At 44.2% G+C, this 14,470-nt stretch overlaps 1 protein-coding gene across 1 annotated transcript in view; it reads left to right on the forward strand.

Annotated features, from left to right (window-relative positions):
* Positions 1-14,470, forward strand: part of PGM5 (phosphoglucomutase 5) — a 382,573-nt gene that overhangs the window by 173,861 nt on the left and 194,242 nt on the right. The window contains exons 7-8 of the mRNA XM_073669685.1: positions 5,793-5,908; positions 12,089-12,224. Of these exons, the coding sequence (XP_073525786.1) occupies positions 5,793-5,908; positions 12,089-12,224 (252 nt within the window). The remainder of the gene's footprint in view (positions 1-5,792; positions 5,909-12,088; positions 12,225-14,470) is intronic.

The following is a 14,470-nucleotide window of genomic DNA, read 5'->3' on the forward strand; positions in this document are numbered from 1 at the left end:
ATCCCTCTGTCTGTCAATATAGGAAACACATAGTAGATGTGCATAGACGCTAGTTAGGCCGGTGATATCTAAAATCAGCAATCAGGGTAAATGCTTAGCTTAAACGTGGTGGCCAAATAGACTGCGGGTGTATATAGACCAGAAAGTATTTGATTTGCATATAGCCTTTTTCATGCCAAAAAAGGGAACCTAATGCAGTCCATGATTTATTAAATTCTGAAAGTTATTAATAGGAACATCTAGGTGGCATTTACAAATGAAAAAAAAAATTTTACATATAAAAGTGAGATTCAATATCGCATATTACCTGCCACATGTCATCATCAACGCTATAGAGTAACCCTAAGACAGGAACAGTTTTGCAACCCTCTGTGGGTTACAAGAGATTTTTAAAAGTACATAGTGGTAAGCCAAGCCTAAGACCTCCAGATTTTCCCAAAATGATATCACATGATATTACAAAAAGATGACCAGCGTCTTGCCCACTGCTGCCATTTGTTTTATCTCACCTTTATGTACATCTAATCGTGTGATGGCACAACATGCTGATGTCACCAGATGCATCCTTCCCGTTAGGAACAATGGTTGACAAGAAGACCATCATTGCCACAGGCAGCCACTGAAGCTTGTCATAGCAGCACTGCATGACATCATGATCGGACAAAATAAGAGAATACAAAACATCATGCTGTACATTGAGAACATCAAAATGCATTGGTACATATATATACCGCCCATAAGACAAATATACTACTAAGTAATTTCTCTTCTTACTCATCCAGTTAAAGGAAAAACGTGGCTAATACATTGCAGTGTTTCCCAATGGATTTGCCAACAGAAAAGATGCAGCCTATCGCATTAGCAGTCTAGTGGATGAAAATTTAACTGAAATGTAAAATAAAAATCATACAGAAATTGATTTTTAATCTTAAGCATGTCAATTGTTTTTTATGGCTTTTTAGTGTAAATTTGTCTTTTCTTTGCAGCTTATTGGAAAAAATCAGTGGCAAATCTATGGCAAAATACAGGTTGTAGCGTCGGCGTCCCTGCCTCCTGCTAGGCAGGGACACTGCTCCCCTCACCTCTCCGCTCCGTGCCCGGCGTCTTCCTCCCGCTCTGCTGGCAGCGCGCGCTGCTTCCCGGCCACGGTGCTTAGGGCGCGCGCGCGCGCGCTCCCCCTCTCTTAAAGGGGCCGCGCGCGCCGTCCTAAGGAGTCCCCGGCCAATGGCCGGAGGACTTCACCATATATAAGGCACCTCCTCCAAAATGGAGGTGCCCGAGCAATGTTGTTGCAAAGCCTTCACTCTGCTTCAGCCCTCAGGTCCCGTTGCCAGTTACCTGCCAGTCACCTGTCAGATTCCTGCTTGATACCTGCCTGATATCCGTTTACCTGCTTGCAAGCCTGCGGTCCGACGGTCTGCCTTCCGACACCTGTCAGTCTGTCTATGGACCAGCCTGCCCGCTCACCTGGGAGCGCTCATCTGCTACCTGCCTGCTAGCCTACCTGGAGGCTCCGCCGTCACTTGCCGTGACCACCTGCCTGTCCAGAGACTCTTGTCTGCTCACCTGGGAGCGCTCATCTGCTACCTGCCTGCTAGCCTACCTGGAGGCTCCGCCGTCACTTGCCGTGACCACCTGCCTGTCCAGAGACTCTTGCCTGCTCACCTGGGAGCGCTCACCTGCTACCTGCCTGCTAGCCTACCTGGAGGCTCTGCCGTCACTTGCCGTGACCGCCTGCCTGTCTAGAGACTCTTGCCTGCTCACCTGGGAGCGCTCACCTGCTACCTGCCTGCTAGCCTACCTGGAGGCTCTGCCGTCACTTGCCGTGACCACCTGCCTGTCCAGAGACTCTCGCCCGCTCACCTGGGAGTGCTCACCAGTCACCTGCCTGCTGTCCTTCTACCCAGAGACTGTCCCTGTCACTTGCCGTGAGTACCCGTCCTTCTACCCAGAGACTGTCCCTGTCACTTGCCGTGACTACCTGCCCTTCTACCCAGAGACTGTCCCTGTCACTTGCCGTGACTACCTGCCCGTCTTCCCTGGGAGCCACCCGCTTCCTTACAAGGACCGCCCCCTTGTATAGTAGCTCAGAGGTTCCGTCTCCCAGACCCGTTACATAGGTGCATCTCACTAAATTAGAATACCATCAAAAAGTTAATTTATTTCAGTTCTTCAATACAAAAAGTGAGTCATTACAAACAGAATGATCTATTTCAAGTGTTTATTTCTGTTAATGTTGAGGATTATGGCCTACAGCCAATGAAAACACAGAAGTCATTATCTCAGTAAATCAAAATAATTAACAAAAAACACGTGCAAAGGCTTCCTAAGCATTTATAAAGGTCCCTTAGTCTGTTTCAGTAGGCTTCACAATCATGAGGAAGACTGCTGACTTGACAGATGTCCAGAAGGCAGTCATTGACACACTCCACAAGGTCCCAGAGTTCCAATTTTCAGTTAGAAATCAAGGTCCCAGCATCTGGAGGAAGAGTGGAGAGGCACACAATCCAAGCTGCTTGAGGTCTAGTGTGAAGTTTCCACAATTGGTGATGGTTTGGGGAGCCAAGTCATCTGCTGGTGTAGGTGCACTGTATTTTATCAAGACCAAAGTCATTGCAGCAAACTATCATGACATTTTAGAGCACTTCATGCTTCCCTCTGCTGACAAGCTTTTTGGAGATGGAAATTTCATTCTCCAACAGGACTTGGCACCTGTCCACACTGCCAAAGTACCAATACCTGGTTTAAAAACAACAGTATCACTGTGCTTGATTGGCCAGCAAACTCGCCTGACCCCATAGAGAATCTATGGGATATTGTCAAGAGGAAGATGAGAGACACCAAACCCAACAATGCAGACGAGCTGAAGGCTGCTATCAAAGCAACCTGGGCTTCCATAACACCTCTGCAGTGCCACAGGCTGATCGCCTCCATGCCACGCCACATTGATGCAGTAACTGATGCAAAAGGAGCCCCGACCAAGTATTGAGTGCATTTACTGAACATACATTTCAGTAGGCCAACATTTCAGATTTTAAAAACATTTTTCAAGCTGTTGTTATAAAGTATTCTAATTTACTGAGATGACTTTTGTGTTTTCATTGGCTGTAAGCCATAATCATCATCATTAACAGAAATAAACACTTGAAATAGATCACTCTGTTTGTAATGACTCTATATAATATATGAGTTTCACTTTTTGTATTGAAGAACTGAAATATATAAACTTTTTGATGATATTCTAATTTAGTGAGATTCACCTGTAGGTAACAAAATCCCCATGCAAGTGTGGCGCCCCTGAGGGTTCAGTCACCACAGAGGTACTGCACCTCACCCAGAGGTGTGGTGTCTCCTTCTCTCAGGTAGGTAGGGAGTGCTGCCCGGAACCCCAACACCCACATTCAACACTACACTGCTCCAGGCCGGTTGGAAGGACAAGATGCATGTGCACAGTGCTGAGCCCTGTCCCTGGCTGGAGTGGGGGGAACCAAATGTAGGGGGAACCAGTAGTGGGTGTGGGTGGAGCAAGCAGTTTAGGGGAGCACCATAGAAGGAGGTATAAAAAGGGAAGCCATCTTAGGTGGCAGGAGAGTTCAGTCAGTGAGAGGAGAGAGTGAAGACAGTTTGGGAGAAGAGTCTCCTTAGGAGCTCTGCTCCACAAGTGGGGCCTAGTGCTAGAGGCCCAGGAGGGGAGCAGAGGAGAAAGGCTGTTTGAAGGGATCCCAGGGGGTACGGCAAGTGCAGGACGGCATGCGTACGCCCCGAATCTGTCAGAAGACAGAGGGATCAGGCCACAAGAAGGGGACCGGCCCCTGGACCAGCCGTGTTACTTCAGGTCTTGGCTAGAAAAACCAGAGGCTTCTGGCTATTATAGTTCAGTTGCCAAAGCCTCATTCTAATTACCGTGAGGGTCAAGCAGGTCCGGGAACTCCAGTTAGACAGGAGGGACTTCAGAGCACCCGAGCGGGACTGTGAGTGGGGAAGCGCAGGGCAGGAGGGAGAAGACCCAGCGTGAAGTCGGTCTAGAGAGGAACATAAGAAAGCGGGGTTCCGTCAAGTGCCCCTAACCCACCTGAGGAAGAGCTGAACCCCTGTTCTGGTGACCGCAGCGCGACGTGGGAGGCTGGCACCTGCGCAGTGTATCAGTGGAACATACATGAGAACTGTGAGTAAAGACTCGGATGACTGCACCGCACTGCTTCCGTCCATTATTTCGGCTTCCCCTATCTTTCCCCCTGCACTGCAACGCCCAGCACAACCAACAATATCTACACTGCCCTGGAGCTAGCTCTTCCTGTGGAGAGCCACACCATCCCTGCTGCAGTAACATCAGCTTCAGAGGACTGCTCCGCAGCGGCGGCTCCCTTTAGCCACATTCCACAGGTGGAGTCACAAACTTTCTAAAACCCTTATAAATAGAAAACCCCCTTTTTATTGACCGCCCTGGGTCACGGACCGGGCCAGCCACCGTGATATCCTCCACCAGCATCCATAGGCCCGGCTGCCGAGTACCTCCCATGGCCCAGGGGGCGCGTGACAAAGCTTGCCTACTTTGCCATTGATTCACCATAGATGTGCAGCGAAATCCAAAAGTCGTGGTCATACCATTGAGTATACAACTGCAGTCCAGCCTTATATGCTATCAATAATCCAGTCCGTAATAAACTAGGTATTGGCATATCAATAATAAATGGGTCTGATTTAAATTGCGATGTCACAAAGCAAGACCTGAGTGTAGAACAATAGGTCATATTTGTTGTAGAGAACAATTTACTGAAAATAAAAGAGTTCAGTTGCATCAACTTCAGAACATCGAATGGGTCCATTTACAGGGACCGACCTACGTCACTAAACGTCCACTAATCAGTACGCATTTACCAATCGGCAGTTGTTTAATAGCCTGTTTATACAGGCAGACCATGGTAAATGATTCGGACTGAACGATCTGTAGTAAATCGTTCAGTGTGTATTGGCTGCTATGCGAGTTCTGTTTACACAGGACGATGCACTATCAAGAACGAAGATCTTTTGTGCTGCAAAATGCTCGTTCATCAGGTGATCAGAAGCCTGTTTACCCTACAAGATTATCGTGAAACAAGCCTTCTTAAGAACGCTCGTCTACGATAATCTTTAGTGTAAATGTATTTCGATGTTTTACTGCTTGTTGGACATTGTAACTTGCAAAAATACAGTAATTATTCCAGTTTGTAGCCTTTAAAATAATCAGTCTGAAACAGGCCAGCAAATGGGAAGGAAGTTTTAAAGTAAAAGGAAATTGTCTTTTATTTCCACATGTGGATTTATTTATTACAATCTTCTAGTAGGAATGGTTTGTATTGGAATAACAATATTTTTCAAGTTGAAATAATGAAGACACAACTGCTCCTTTTTTCAATTTGGGTCCTTAATCTATTCAAATAAAAACATGGGATAATTTGTTTGTTGTCGTTTGGAAATTTAAAGTAAAAGATTAAGACAGCTTGTGACTATGATCCTCACGTGTAAGCCAAAGACTAAAGTCAATATGCTATCCAGAGTCTCCAAGAAAAACAAACCAGCCCATGGAAAGCAAATAAGAGCAGAAAACATGCTTTACTTTTTAACTTTCATTTTTGTAACAATAGAGACAAAAATCAGAACACAGACAATGGAATCTGAGCTGACTTTCCATTATAATTTCAGTAAAATAGTACAAGGAGTTTCTGAATGATAGGATAGCTGAATGTTGCATGAAATCACCCATCCTGTATGCAATATAGAAAATATGGTTTAATTTGGAAATTGCCTTTTAGGGTTGCAAAAGCAATGAAGCTTCCTATGTATGAAACGCCAACTGGCTGGAAATATTTTGCAAACCTAATGGATTCTGGACGTTGTTCCTTGTGTGGAGAAGAAAGTTTTGGCACAGGTAATGGATATGCCTTTATTTACAATTCTAAGCTTGTTCTAGGCTATGACTTTTCCACCTTAGGGTCATACCTGCATGTAGATATGCACTCAAAATACTAGTTACTAATATCAAAGAGAAGAGCGCATAATGCTACATATCAGCAGAAACAGCCTTTATACAAATTATTTTCTAATACCATTAACTTATAGGTAATATGAATTGTGTTATAGTAGTTTTGTGTTCGAGGGCAGTGAAAGATTATTATTATTATTAATTTATATAGCGCCATTGATTCCATGGTGCTGAACATAAGAAAGGGTTACATAACAAATACAGATATCACTTACAGTAAACAAACTAACAATGATAGAACGGTACGGAGGGAAGAGGACCCTGCCCTTGGGGGCTTACATTCTACAGGAATGGGGCGGAGATGGGAAAGATGACTAAAATGACTGAATAAATAAAACATGAGCTTCAAAGGATATGATACAAATTTATTTTTATGCCGTAAAATGGACAATAATGCATAATGTATTTTTACCTTTACCTTTTACAAAGTTGTTCAAAATTAGACCATAGTAGAGATGTAGGGACTCTGTATATCGCCATATTGAGCTTCCAAGCAATGCCATTGTATGCCTTCGCATGAATTGAAATGTAAAATATAGCAGTATAAAAACCTAAGGATACCATGTCAGGGTTTTACACAATTCAGAGTTTGTATATAGCGCTAATGCGACCATGACATGACCCCTTATATATGACCTTTTTTTACTTATTGTTAGGCTTGGTGCAGGAGGCTGTAGATTCTCTCATTAGAGAGAATCTTGCTTATTATGCAAATGGCACCCTGATCAAATTTTTTAATCAGAGTTTGATCAGAGTGTGAGCATAGTGTGATCCCATTCTCTCGGATGAGGAGAAGATGGAGAGAAACATTTCTCCATCTTCTCCCTTCTGTAAGCGGGCAGAAATTAGTCCAATGTTTTCCACGCAGTCATTGATTTGCATGGCCGTGTGATCAGAATATCAGATCAAACTCGGCATACCGCGACATACTCTGTCCGAGGAAAAAATTGGACATGTGCATGGCGCCAAAGACTAACATTGGTTTGTAGGATCACACTCAGACCGATTATACTGTCATGTGCACGAGCCCTTATGCATAACAGTTCCACTCTTACATGAAAAGATGGAAAATCTTTCCTTTTTGTGGAAAGCTGACTCAGATGCCAAGGTAAACATTCACACTAAACATAACCATATGCTGATTTAGAAAAATACTAAAGAAATCAGTTATTAAAACTTTTACATTTTGAGAGTGGAATTTCTTTGCTCGTTGTACCCCCATCTCTTCTTGATAATATTAACCTAGTGCAGCTGTGGACACGGACAGAAGAGCGCCCCTGTGTAAGCACATTATATGGGATCTTTACAGTCCAATAGCTCATCATAATGCACAATTCCACTGATTTCGAGGAGTGAAATAGGTCCCCTTACCTCCTGGGCCCCTGTGCTGCTGCGCAGGTTGCACCAATGGAATGTCCGCCCCTGACCTAGTGCTTAAAAACAGTAACAGAATGTTCCTAACCATCAATATCAGTAATGCAAGTGTTAATATGATTCAGCTGCATGCCTATGAAACATGTTAGAGATTTTTTTTAAAGCATTACATTTTTTTTTGCTTGGCCTGTAAATAAAAGCAATTCTTCTGCTATAAAAGGCCAGACAGCCTTGAAACGATCTTATACAGAGTTTCCCAGAGCATTTTTTTGGCAGCATTTCTTGGAGCCGAATTTATGTTTTCAAAAACCCTTCCATTTCTCTAGAAGCGCATGGAGAATATCTGACATGTACTACTCATGATGCACTGTGCCAACTTTAGAGCTGGGAGAAAAGCCTGGGAGCAGTTGTGATTTCATCTCTGTCTGCTCATCTCATACAGTTGTGTCTCTGCATTCCTGAAATGTTTGGGTTTTAAACGATTTGACTATGATGTCTGCACATATTCAATGGGGTCATCACTTTAGTACTGACACTGTGCCATCTTTCCACTGTGGCATTGCCCAAATTTTGTTCATTGTTTTTCATTATATGTTTGTAAGTTGTGAGTCTGAAAAAGTATAATTCTCAGCATGATCTGACAGATGTTCAAAGGATAGTATGATAATGGTGCCTCACAAAATACACTGCTCAAAAAAATAAAGGGAACACTTAAACAACAGAATATAACTCCAAGTAAATCAAACTTCTGTGAAATTAAACTGTTCACTTAGGAAGCAACACTGATTGACAATCAATTTCACATGCTGTTGTGCAAATGGAATAGACAATAGATGGAAATTATTGGCAATTATCAAGACACCCTCAATAAAGGAGTGGTTCTCTAGGTGGGGACCGCAGACCATAGCTTAGTACCAATGCTTTCTTGCTGATGTTTTGGTCACTTTTGAATGTTGGTTGTGCTTTCACACTCGTGGTAGCATGAGACGGACTCTACAACCCACAGAAGTTGCTCAAGTAGTGCAGCTCATCCAGGATGGCACATCAATGCGAGCTGTGGCAAGAAGGTTTGCTGTGTCTGTCAGCGTAGTGTCCAGAGGCTGGAGGCGCTGCCAGGAGACAGGCCAGTACACCAGGAGACGTGAAGGGGGCCGTAGGAGGGCAACAACCCAGCAGCAGGACCGCTACCTCCGCCTTTGTGCAAGGATGAACAGGAGGAGCACTGCCAGAGCCCTGCTAAATGATCCCCAGCAGGCCACAATGTGCATGTGTCTGCACAAATGTTTAGAAACCAACTCTATGAGGGTGGTATGAGGGCCCAACGTCCACAGATGGGGGTTGTGCTCATAGTCCAACACCATGCAGGACGCTTGGCATTTGCCACAGAAATCCAGGATTTGCAAAGTTGCCACTAGCGCCCTGTGCTCTTCACAGGTGAAAGCAGGTTCACACTGAGCACAAGTGACAGACGTGACAGAGTCTGGAGACGCCTTGGAGAGTGATCTGCTGCCTGCAACATCCTTCAGCATGACTGGTTTGGCAGTGAGTCAGTAATGGTGTGGGGAGGCATTTCTTTGGAGGGCCGCACAGCCCTCCATGTGCTCGCCAGAGGTAGCCTGACTGCCATTAGGTACCGAGATGAGATTCTCAGACCCCTTGTGAGACCATATGCTGGTGCTGTTGGCCCTGGGTTCCTCCTAATGCAGGACAATGCTAGACCTCATGTGGCTGGAGTGTGTTAGCAGTTCCTGCAAGATGAAGGCATTGAAGCTATGGACTGGCCCTCCCGTTCCCTAGACCTGAATCAGATTGAGCACATCTGGGACATCATGTCCCTGGGCCGTGTGTGTGTGTAGATACCCGTAACCGGACCTTTTGCGGATGCTGGGGGTTGTAGTCTCCGTGGCGGCGACCCGGTCCGTGCCCAGGGCGGGCAAACCAAATGGCAGTCTATATGCTGAATGTCCGACTACGCCACCCGTGGATTGCGGTCAGAGTGAACCGCCGCTGCAGGGCAGACCGCTGAGGCTGGTGTTGTGGGTGCAGCAGAGGGTAGTATAACTCCCCACGGGAGGAGTGTAGCCTCGGGACAGCGAGTGCGGATGTTGGGTTTATGGTGCACGGGAGCAGCAGTAACGACACAGAGTCCTGAAATGCAGTCCAGGGTATTTACTCACAGTTCTTTATCCACGTTACTATAGCTGATCATAACGTCCCACGTCACACTGTGTTCACCAGGTGAGGGGCTCGGCCTACTCCCAGATAACTTTGGAGCGTTTCACAGGACCCCCTTTGTGTGTCCTTTCTCTGGCCTGTCATACCCCGCCAGTGACCTCGCTTCTGTCCGGCTGCCTCGGGCCTTCTCTGGTAAACCTTGGCGTCGTTTCCCTGACCCTATGTGGTGCCTTCCTAGCGGGTGTAGCGAGGGGCTGCACCACATAAAATGTCACAGCCTCCGGTTTCTAGCTGAGGGTAGTTCCCCACCTCCACTAGCTTCGGGGACCGGTCTCCCCCTTTGGCCTGACCCCACTACGCAGGTAGATTCGGGCGTGCAGTGGCGACTCGCCGGTCCACACCCCTGGGGTCCCTTCGTTGCTTGTTCCTGGAGCCTCCTCCGCTCCTCTTCCTTCCTTCTCCTTCCTCCAGGCTCCGGCCTCTGCCAGGCCCGCCTGCGGAGCAGAGCTCGGTCTGAGCCTCTGCTCCCTGTCCTCTCCTCTTACTGACTGAACTTCTTCTCTGTCTCTAAGATGGTGCCCACCTTTTATACCTCCCTCTAAGTGCACCCAGGAACTGCCCTCTCCCTCCTATGCACTACAGGGTCCCCCCTTCCTCGGTGTTCCCTCCCCCCACTCCAGCCAGGGACAGGGACTGTCGAGCTCTACTTGGAGCATATTGGTCGCCCTGCCCCCCGGAAATGTGGTGTAATGCATACAGGTGTCAGGGTCCTGATCCACACTCCATCCTTACCTGGAAGTGAGATATCGCACATCTGGTTGAGATGCAATACCTCTGTAGCGACCGAACCCTCGGGGCGCTACAGCTCCATCCACCAACGTCATGTTGCACCACAGACTGTCCGGGAGTTGGCAGATGCTTTAGTCCAGGTCTGGGAGGAGATCCCACAGGAGACCATCCACAACCTCATCAGGAGCATGCCAAGGCATTGTAGGGAGGTCATACAGGCACTTGGAGGCCACACACAATACTGAGCCTCATTTTGACTTGTTTTAAGGACATTACATCAAAGTTAGATCAGCCTGTAGTGTGTTTTTCCACTTTAATTTTGGGGGTGACTCCAAATCCAGGCCTCCATTGGTTAATAAATTTGATTTCCATTGATGATTTTTGTGTGATTTTGTTGTCAGCACATTCAACACATACAGAACAAAGTATTCAATGAGTATATTTCATTCATTCAGATCTAGGATGTGTTATTTGCGTGTTCCCTTTATTTTTTTGAGCAGTGTATATCATTTACAGTGAAAGTGCAGGATGAGGATTAGGAAGTATCAAACCTCAGATCAGACCCGAACATTAATTCAGACCCAACTCTGGGACCCATATTCATTAAAAAAAACTTCATAGTTTTTGCTATGATTTCTTGTATTTGCAATTTAAAAATCACAGGATTTGTTTGTAGTCTATAACCATGAAGACATAAAAGCTGTAGACATGAGATGACAGAAGATTTTTTGTTAAAGGGTTTGTCCACCACTGAAAAAACGTTTCTGAACTGCTAACGTGCCCCACTTTCAATAAAAGGAATCAATACTCACCTCACAGACCAGCGCCGCTCCTCTGATGTTGGCCCTTTATCTCCCGGTGATCATTTGATATTGTTTTGTCACCTGAGCAGTGCAGCCAATCAATTACCATTGATTGCCCACATCCTTTTATTATTCTATCAAAGTGGATGTCCTCTCTGACAGAGCACCAAAAAACTGGAGCTGATCAGTGGCCACTGATTGGCTGCAGTGGTCACGTCACCTAATAATAAAACATGATCGCCGGGAAACAAAGCTTCAACATCAAAGCAGTGGCGCTGATGTGGACCACTTTAGCAGGTAAAAAGGGGTTGTCCAAAAATGGACAACTGCTTTTAGACTTTACATATGTTTTTCTATAAGATGAATTGGAGCAGTAATGAATTAATTGAAAGTGTCCTGTACACTATAATGAGTGGCGGCCATTATATACTTTAATGGAGGTATAAAACGAACACAAGATAGACACTCTTTGAAATAAGATAAACATGAAAAACATTTACAAGGAACATTTCAAGATCTCTGTTTATGCAAAAATCTATCCTACATTATTTTATACAAGTGCCAACATTGTCTGATATTAGCAAGATTATCATTTTACCCCTCTATTTAGAGGGAAATTGTCAGGAGCCATAGGTTCCCCAAACCAATGACATTCTTGTGTATCCTAGAAAAGGACAAGTGCAGTTACTCCTTTCAGTCTGAAAATAAATATTCCATTGATGAGAATATCATGTTTTAATGGTTTTGTAAATGTGGCTCTAAGGGCATGCTGATTTCTTTTTGACAGCACAGAATAGATGTTAATTGAGCCCACGGTGGTGGCGCTAAGCATAGGATCGATGCAATGATAGGAATAATATACTGTACTTTTTTAAAGAATTGTGGAAAAATTACATTCATTGCGCAATTATCTTTCTTCTTCCAGGTTCAGATCATCTTCGAGAAAAGGATGGACTTTGGGCTGTCTTAGTTTGGCTTTCAATTATGGCTGCCCGTAAGCAAGGTATAGAAGAAATTGTGCAAGATCACTGGACAAGGTTTGGACGGCACTACTACTGCAGGTAACCTCTTCCTGTATATTTATTATCTAGATTTTTTTATTATCCTTACAAAAATAATGAAATGGACATACAGGAACATCCCATAATGCATTTTTGATCAAATACTTACACACGTGGTCAAAATTGTTGGTACCCCTCGTTTAATGAAAGAAAAACCCACAATGGTCATAGAAATAACTTGAATCTGACAAAGGTAATAATAAATTAAAAATCTATGAAAATGAACAAATGAAAGTCAGACATTGCTTTTCAACCCTGCTTCCACAGAATTTAAAAAAAAAATTAAACTCAATAAATAGGCCTAGACAGAAATGATGGTACCCCTGAAAATAAGGTGACAAAAGGGACATGTTAAATCAAGTTGTGTCCACTAATTAGCATCACAGGTGTCTACAATCTTGTAATCAGTCAGTGAGCCTGTATATAGGGCTACAGATACTCACTGTGCTGTTTGATGACATGGTGTGTACCACAAACAACATGGACCAGAGGAAGCAAAGGAAAGAGTTGTCTCAGGAGATTAGAAAGAAAATTGTAGACAAGCATGTTAAAGGTAAAGGTTATAAGACCATCTCCAAGCAGCTTGATGTTCCTGTGACTACAGTTGTACATATTATTCAGAAATTTAAGATCCATGGGACTGTACCCAACCTCCCTGGACGTGGCCGCAGGAGGAAAACTGATGACAAATCAAAGAGACGGATAATTCGAATGGTAACAAAAGAGCCCCGGATAACTTCTAAAGAGATTAAAGGTGAACTTCACGCTCAAGGAACATCAGTGTCAGATCGCACCATCCGTAGTTGTTTGATCCAAAATGGACTTCATGGCAGACGACCAAGGAGAACACCATTGTTGAAAAAAAATCATAAAAAAGCCAGACTGGAATTTTCCAAACTACATGTTGACAAGCCACAATGCTTCTGGGAGAATGTCCTATGGACAGATGAGACAAAAATGGAAGTTTTTGGCAAGGCACATCAGCTTTATGTTCACAGACGGAAAAATGAAGCATATCAAGAAAAGAACACTGTCCCTACTGTGAAACATGGAGGAGGCTCTGTTATGTTCTGGGGCTGCTTTGCTGCATCAGGCACAGGGTGTCTTGAATCTGTGCAGGGTACAATGAAATCTCAAGACTATCAAGGGATTCTAGAGAGAAATGTGCTGCCCAGTGTCAGAAAGCTTGGTCTCAGTCGCAGGTCATGGGTCTTGCAACAGGATAATGACCCAAAACACACAGCTAAAAACACCCAAGAATGGCTAAGAGGAAAACATTGGACTATTCTGAAGTGGCCTTCTATGAGCCCTGACCTAAATCCTATTGAGAATCTTTGGAAAGAGCTGAAACATGCCGTCTGGAAAAGGCAACCTTCAAACACGAGACAACTGGAGCAGTTTGCTCATGAGGAGTGGGCCAAAATACCTGTGGAGAGGTGTAGAAGTCTCATTGACAGTTACAGGAATCGTTTGATTGCAGTGATTGCTTCAAAAGGTTGTTCAACAGAATATTAAGTTAAGAATACCATCATTTCTGTCCAGGCCTATTTCATGAGTTTAATTTTTTTTTTAATTCTGTGGAAGCAGAGTTGAAAAGCAATGTCTGACTTTCATTTGTTCATTTTCAAAGATTTTTCATTTATTATTACTTTTGTCAGATTCAAGTTATTTCTGTGACCATTGTGGGTTTTTCTTTCATTAAACGAGGGATACCAACAATTTTGACCACGTTTGTATATAACCAAAAGATCTGTCTTTGTGTTTCCTCAAAAAATTTATATATATATATTTTTTGGATGAATCCTTTTGTTAATACATTGTACTAATTCTGGATTTTAAAAAATACTATTTATTCATACTGGATGACACATATGCAGCCGGCTTGCTAACTTGATGGATTATATTTTTCTGGACAGGTTATCTAATGTCATTGACAATCAATGTTTTTATGGACACATTGGAAAACCTTAATAAGTCATTAAAGAGAACCTGTCAGCTTGTAAAGGTGGAGAAGGCATCCAAACACCCTCTCTGAAGGCTTCTTTATTGTTACTGTATGGATCTGTTGTTTTATGTGACATATGTTACGTGCACTCCGCTAATGTTTAGATAGGGCGAGACAGGTTTCATGAATTCTTGGAATCCTGGGGGAACCGTTACTCAGGGCGACCATGAATTGCAGCTTTCTCAGTCATAAGATGTATTAACTTTCTGGCACAGATACACTTGACAGAGTCCTTAGGAAC

Source organism: Phyllobates terribilis, unplaced genomic scaffold (genome assembly GCF_046119375.1).
Source record: "Phyllobates terribilis strain yellow unplaced genomic scaffold, ASM4611937v1 Scaffold_1__5_contigs__length_1240528914, whole genome shotgun sequence".
NCBI classification, from domain to species: Eukaryota; Metazoa; Chordata; class Amphibia; order Anura; family Dendrobatidae; genus Phyllobates; species Phyllobates terribilis.